Source organism: Pelodiscus sinensis, chromosome 11 (assembly GCF_052426305.1).
Source record: "Pelodiscus sinensis isolate ZL-2025 chromosome 11, ASM5242630v1, whole genome shotgun sequence".
NCBI classification, from domain to species: domain Eukaryota; kingdom Metazoa; phylum Chordata; order Testudines; family Trionychidae; genus Pelodiscus; species Pelodiscus sinensis.
Window position 1 is genome coordinate 19,734,970 of NC_143062.1, and position 7,112 is coordinate 19,742,081.

Consider the following 7,112-nt stretch of genomic DNA (forward strand, 5'->3'; position numbering starts at 1 on the left):
ATGGATTCATTGGCAGGAGAGCCTCTGCTTTGGCACATGAAGGAGTCAGCCCCACCCATAGTGCCACACAGTGAGCCAAGCCCTGTGCGGGACAGATACATTCCACCATTGCCTCCGGCGCTACAGAAAGGACCCACAGCAGGACACAGCCATGAGGAGAAGCTCCTGGCCTCCACAGTACTTTATTGTTCCAACCTAAAGTTTGCACGCAGGGCGACGGAATGCCAGGCCATTCCCTACAGTGCCAGAGGACAAGAGCACTCTGCCAGTCCCAACCAAACAGCATTGAGCATCTTCATAAATTAAGCCTCATGCCCCCTGCCCTCAGGAGGTAGGTCAGTGCATTTATTCCCATTTTACAAAGGGGAAAAATGAGGTGCACAAAGTGGAAGGGTCTTGGGGCAAATAGAATAAGTGACAAAGCTGGGAACAGAATTCAGAAGTCCTGAATTTCAACACGTCATTCTTTAACAACTAACCTCTACTCTCTTTTCAGCACTAGGGAAAGATCCCAGAAGTCCTGACTCTCCCTCCTCTAATTGCTATATTAGGTTCTCAACCCATAGCCACTTACAGAAAGGGAGAGGGAGCTGTTGAATCCAGAACAGCCCCCTTCTCTGCTCAGAGAGGGAAAGAATCATAACAAGAGAACTGTGGATGGAGGAAACAGCTGATTTCTACCCACACAGGCAGAAGACCAGGTGTGGTAGTCCTCTGTTCTGAGATAGTCTGATATTGAATGGAAAACTGTGGGAGGAGAATGCTGAAGTGAATTGGAAGAAAGGGATAAAGGGATACACAATCCCAGCAATAGGCTGGGAGTGGTGAAGGAGCCAGAGTGATGTGACTGGAAAGATTCCCCCCTAACTATAAACCTTTGTCTGATGTGAGCGTTAATGACTCAATGAAAAAGAGAGGGCACGGCCCCCCCAAAAAACACTGACACCAAAGCTACAGTTGAAGAGTCATAGGGAAGGCAGAACTGAGGAGCTGTGCCCAAGACAGCAGGCCCATCAGCATCGGCGCAGTGAGCCAGGATACTTCAGCTTCAGTTCCTGCTTGAACTGGCGAAAGAGCACCTTGTTGCGCTGATTCTCAGCATCCTTCTGTGCATGGAACTCACTTGGCACCTTGAAGCCCTTGTGCACCAGGAAAGCATTGTTCAGCACTGAGAAACTGTACCCAGCCACATGGAGCTCACATGCCTACAAAAGGGGACAGGAGAGCTGTGAAGGAGAAACCAGAGTAACCCCCACCCTCATTGGACTCTGAAGTGTCCCACACTTTGTTACATCAAGTGCAGAAAAGCAGCTACCTCTAAAGTGGAGTGTGCAGGCTGTTTATAGAGGGATCCTTCCCCTGGTTCTGAGATGCAGCTGCTTCTGGGGTGGGGCATTGGAGCTGTTTTATACAGGGATCCCTCACCCAGTGCTCAGATGCAGTATGGGATGTGGAAGCTATTTCACAGCTTCACAGAACACTACAATTCAGGACAAAAAGTGGAAATTCACTGGATTGAAGCTGTAGAAAAAGGGACAAATGGTCTTTAGTGAACACAAGGGGCCAAGGCGCATTTTACATCTAATTGGACGGATGCCACTAACAGGTATACTTACAGCACCTCCTGGTGCAGCCTTGGGCATTGAGGATAGCATTGAATGCAAGGTGAAAGCACCTCTTACTGAACCCTCCACCCTGCAGCACAATGTCCCTACATTGTGCTGCTTCTCTTCTCCAGCCAGCAAATACTCTTGGACTACGATTGGATCAGGGCCAAAACCCCCTTGCAAGGAAGGAAATAATCACTCCTCTTGCCCTTGTGTCTCTATGAGGCTCAGTAAGCATGGCCTGAGGCTGTCCAGTGATCAGGAGATCACCTGGATGAGACTTCCCTGATTTGTTTCACCCATGGGTCAGGACACCCTGCTCCATCGCTTGGGGAGGCTGGGTGTATTTCTGGGGTGTCTCCCATGGCACTAATGCCCCCCCATTCCCAGTTAGGCAGGTACCTGGCTGATGCGGTTGAACCCATACTGCTTGAATCTTTCATCGTAGGGTGGCACAGAGTTGGCACTGATGTAGAAGGGCTCCCAGGGGTCCCTCCACTCCACGGCGTAGGCGGTGTTCAGGGGACTGCCCAAGGGCAAGTTCAGCCAGCGTGAGTAGTTGGTAGGGGCCTGGCAGCGCGGGCAGAGCTCCTCGTAGAACGGCCGGATCTCCCCCACCTGATACAGCTGCAGTAGCTCGGTCTTGGCACCTGGGAGGCGCCGGGTATGCCGAATCTCAAAGGCGGGCACCACAAAGACACCCGGTGGCCCCTCAGCACCCAAGGTTGCTGCCAGAGCCAGAAAGGCCTCACGCAGCCCCTCACTGGGCAGCATGTCCACGTCCAGCACGAGGGTGTAGTGCCCAGTGGCTGCTCCCCTTGCCACGTTGCGCAGCAAGTTGTTGGGGTAGGAGGCGTTGGCACCCAGGGCATAGTTACGCCTGCCCACCCCGGCCCGTGCCAGCTTGGCGAAGACATCCCCACAGGCCTTCAAGCGGGCAAACTCCGCCCGGTCCTCCAGCTCTGGGAAGGCGGCCAGGTCCCCCGAGTGACACACCAGGTGGGCCCTCACCAGCTGGCGCACTGGCCCGCACAGTGTCCCCAGGGCGTAGAGCATCAGCGTAGCCAGCCGCACCTCGGCGGGGCCCGGTGCAAAGAGCGCCACGGAGACCGGGCCCTGCCAGCGCCCCACCAGCTCCTGCAGCTGGTACAGGTTGCTCAGGCTGGTGTGTGTGGCGAGCACCAAGTCGGGCGCCCGCTTCGCCCGCTCCGGGGGCCCCAGCATGTCCGTGTAGATCCGGTACTGCCCGCTGGCATCCAGCCGCCCGCCGCTGGCCAGGGCGCGCTTGAGCTGCTCCTTCTGCTGCTCGCTGGGCCGGCCGGGAGCCTCGCCCCGGCGCCCCCCGAACAGCTCCGAGTAGCGGGAGCGCTGCTGGCGCCCGTGCAGCCCCGAGAGCAGGGACAGGTAGAGCAGCTGCAGCAGGGCCACCAGTGCCAGCGCCCACAGCAGCACCTTGAAGAAGGAGCATCTGGCGGGGCTCTGCATGCCGGCCGCGGCCGGGGCACCGCGCTCAGGCCCGGCTCGCTGCGCCCATGCTCGCCATGGGGGACCGGCGCAGGCAGCGGGCGGCTCCAGCTCCTTGTCCTTGTATGCAGCCGGCCGGGAGGCCGGGAATGGAGGCACCCGTCGCTGCGGCAGCGCGCCACCTGCCCTAGGGAGGAGCCACTGCAGGCCGGCTCGTCAGCGCGCCCCGCCCGCCGGGGACGGGGGTGCAGGGGAGTGACCTGGTGGGGGGGGGGGAGATTCTTGTGACCATTGCACCGGGCTGGTTCACGCCCCCATGGCTGCACCCAGTGCCCAGCTCGGAGAGCGCAAGAGAGAGAGGGACGTGGTGTTCAGGCAGGGGCGTGAGTGCAAAAGACAGTGCAGGGGGAATCACACCCCCTATACACAAGCAGACCCACCTCTCCTTGTGCACCCTTGCCCGCTCCACACATTCAGGGGTATGAGGAAATGACAGGAGCATTCCCACACAGAAGACGAGGTGGCCGAGTGGTTAAGGCGATGGACTGCTAATCCATTGTGCTCTGCACGCGTGGGTTCGAATCCCACCCTCGTCGGGTTCTTTTTGGGATCATAAGAGAGATATCCGGGCACTGTTTTCTGAACACTATTTCCTGTGCAAAAAAGAGACATGGATGCATGGGGGTGTTTATGGATTTCGCAACTGCACCTGCTTTTCAACTTGGCTCCATTCATGCACTGTAGTCTCCTCTCAGCTCCCATACTCCCCCTGAGGATAATGCTGGTAGAGGGGTGTGTGTTTGCAGAATCAGGGTGGATTTCAGGTGGGTGAAATAACATATTGGAACACTTATAGCCCAGGGGCTGTCAATGGGGTGGCAGGCTGGGAACTGTATTAGACTTACCAATAAACTACCTTAGCAATATGAAAGCAAGGTAGCTTTTTGTAGCGGCAGGTAGGGCCAACCACTCCCACTTAGATGGGTGCAGACAGCAGGTGATTTGTCACTCTCTGGAGGGCCCAGTGGGAGACCCTTGAATGCGATAGGTGTGCTTTCTCATGGGGGGGATGGCAGAGAAGGAGGTAGCAATCTCCCCTCCCTAGGCAAGACTTGTTTCCCAGGGGAGGCTGCATGGCTGAAAGGCACAGCTTTTGGGGAAGGCTGCCCCCAGAAGCCAGAGCAATCTAATTAATGTGTGTCTACACTGCACCATAACGCTAAATAAGATATGCAATTTGCACTACTCAAATTGCGTATCTTATTTTGATGTTATTTCACGATAGCCTATTTAATCATTTGGCGCTGTCTATACAGCGCCAAATTTTTAAATAACCTGCTATTCCAAAATGTCCATTACTCCTCGTGGAATGAAGTTTGTAGGGACATTGGAATAGCGAGCCCGAAATAACAGGCTTGCTGTTAAGACATGGGATAGCTATTTCGGGACACTCCAGTATCCTGAAATAGCACTGTAGTGTAGACGTAGCCTAAAGGTGTGTCTACACAGCACCCTAAACTCGAAATAAGATATGCAAATTGCGTATCTTATTTCAAATCTATTATTAAATAACTTATTTTGAAATTTGGCGCATCTACACCGTGCCAAATTTCAAAATAATGTGCTATTTCGAGCCATTCCTTATCCCTTGTGCAACGGGGTTTAACCCCTGAGTTTGAACCCCTGGATTTCATGTTTGACATCTGCTTAAAGCTGCATGCCCTGACTCCAGATGCACTTCTTAAATGCAACAGTTTGGGCAGCTTGCAGCTTTGCCTTTGGGGCAGGGAGTTTGTAAAAAGAGAGCAGATCCTTAGATCATCGTGAAAACATTGCCTGGTTTCTCCACTTAACAGATGGGGGGGAGGGAGGCGTGTTTAGGAATGACTGTTGTGCTACATTTGGATCACTGCTGTTAAACTTCTCATAAATGTTCTTGAAAAAGGGTTAAACCAGGGGTCAGCAACCTTTTCAAACCAAAGAGACAAACTACATCAAAATTCAGAACAAGTGGTCAAAAAAGAGCAGTATAAGAATGCTCATTTGCATGACTGAAAATATACAACTCAATATTATTAATAATTGACAATGATTAATAATAGCATAAATGAAACATTGTATTCACAGACTTTATTTAATGGGACTTCTGTTGCTGCATCTTTTTGCACATTTCTTTGAAGTTTACATCACAAATGGTCAAATTCAGATTCATGCAGGTATTCAAGCTGCATTAGTAATTACGCATTTTTTAAATTTTGAATTAATTCTTCATTTTAATTTAAAAAGTTGCATGCATTTTGGGAATGACAAAAAAGCCATATTTGGTTCCATATTGAGCCATACTTGGCTTGAGAGCCATACACTGCAGACCCCTGGAGTAAACAATGACTAATCCAAAGCTGACTGCAAATAGTTACAAAGGGATCTCACAAAACTGGGTGAGTGATTGGGCACACAAGGGCAGATGGAATTCAGTGTTGACAAGAGCAAAGTAATGTACATGGGAAATTATAATCCTAACTATAGATGCAAAAATGGTGGGGTCTAAAATAGCTGTTACCACTCAAGAAAGAGATCTTGGAATCCTTGTGGATAGTTTCCTGAAAACAGCCGCTCAATGTGCAGTGGCAGTCTAAACATTTAAAAACTAAGGGTATGTCTAGACTACCCCGCTAGTTCGAACTAGCGGGGTAATGTATGCATACCGCACTTGCTAATGAAGCCCGGGATTTGAATTTCCCGGGCTTCATTAGCATAAGCGGGGAGCCGCCATTTTTAAATCCCCGCTGCTTCGAACCCCGTGCAGCGCTGCTACACGGGGCTCGAACTAGGTAGTTCGGACTAGGTGCCTATTCCGAACTACCGTTACTCCTCGTGAAACGAGGTGTACCGGTAGTTCGGAATAGGCACCCTAGTCCGAACTACCTAGTTCGAGCCCCGTGTAGCAGCGCTGCACGGGGTTCGAAGCAGCGGGGATTTAAAAATGGCGGCTCCCCGCTTATGCTAATGAAGCCCGGGAAATTCAAATCCCGGGCTTCATTAGCAAGTGCGGTATGCATACATTACCCCGCTAGTTCGAACTAGCGGGGTAGTGTAGGCATACCCTAATAGAATATTGGGAATCATTAGGAAAGGAATCGATAAGACAAAATACCATATTGTCTCCATATAAAGTCATGGTATGCCCACATCTTGAATACCGTATGCAGATCTGGTCACCTCATCTAAAAAAAGACGTATTGGATTTAGAAAAGGTACATAAAGGGCAACAGAGATTATTAGGGGGTAAGGAACAGCTTCCATATGAGGAGAAATTAACAAGGCTGGGACTTTTCAGCTTGGAAAAGAAATGATCAACAGGTGGGAGGGATATGTTAGAAATCTAGAAAATCATGAATACTGTGGCAAAATAGAGTAAGGAAATGCTATTCTTTCCTTTACTGACATAACACAAGAAGCTAACCCAATTAAATTTATAGACAGCAGATGTAAAATAAACAAAATAAATTATTTTTTCAAGGTCAACTTGTGGAGCTCTTTGCTAGGAGAAGGTGGACAGGCCCAAACTGTAACAGGGTTCCAATAAGAACAAAATAAGTTCAAGGAGGATAGGTCCATCAATGGCTGCTAGCCAGAATGGTCAGGGATGGTGTCCCTAGTGACTGTTTGCCAGAAACAGAGAATGGGTGATGGGAAGGATCATGATGATTGCCTTTTCTGTGTATTCCTTCTGAAGCACCTGTCATTGGGTGCTGTTGGAAGACAGGATTCCGGGCTAAAAGGACCTTTGGTCTGACCCAGTACGGCTATTCTGATGTTCCTATATAGAGCTGAAATGTATCCGCCCCCTTCATGTAATCCACTAGACCCCACTCTCCTTCCAGAGCTGACAGCGAGCCCAGGAGTCCTGGCAGGGTCTCTCTCTCTCCCCAGAGTTAGTAACAAAGTAAGAATATAGCATTAAAATGTTAATGCTAACCTGTGTCCCTTAAGTGACTTGCCACAAGATGTCAGAATATGTTAGTGTTAGAGCTGAGTGGG

At 50.7% G+C, this 7,112-nt stretch overlaps 1 protein-coding gene and 1 non-coding gene across 4 annotated transcripts; one reads left to right on the forward strand and one right to left on the reverse strand.

Annotated features, from left to right (window-relative positions):
- Nucleotides 1–152: 152 nt before the first annotated feature.
- B4GAT1 (beta-1,4-glucuronyltransferase 1) lies at nt 153–3,251 on the reverse strand. Of its 3 annotated transcripts, none has more exons than XM_006129758.4 (2): nt 2,010–3,248; nt 153–1,205 (listed from the first exon to the last, which is right to left on the reverse strand). In XM_006129758.4, the coding sequence occupies exons 1-2, from the start codon at nt 3,090–3,092 to the stop codon at nt 1,014–1,016; spliced, it is 1,275 nt and encodes a 424-aa protein (XP_006129820.3). In that variant the 5' UTR covers nt 3,093–3,248; the 3' UTR covers nt 153–1,013. The 3 variants fall into 3 exon arrangements, with proteins under 3 accessions (XP_006129820.3, XP_089637307.1, XP_089637306.1); XM_089781181.1 differs by lacking the exon at nt 153–1,205 and adding an exon at nt 1,324–1,480 and having other exon boundaries at nt 2,010–3,250; XM_089781180.1 differs by lacking the exon at nt 153–1,205 and adding an exon at nt 1,338–1,521 and having other exon boundaries at nt 2,010–3,251.
- Nucleotides 3,252–3,585: 334 nt separating this feature from the next.
- On the forward strand, nt 3,586–3,667 carry TRNAS-GCU (transfer RNA serine (anticodon GCU)). The gene has a single exon. It is a non-coding gene; the product is annotated as a tRNA-Ser (tRNA).
- Nucleotides 3,668–7,112: the final 3,445 nt, after the last annotated feature.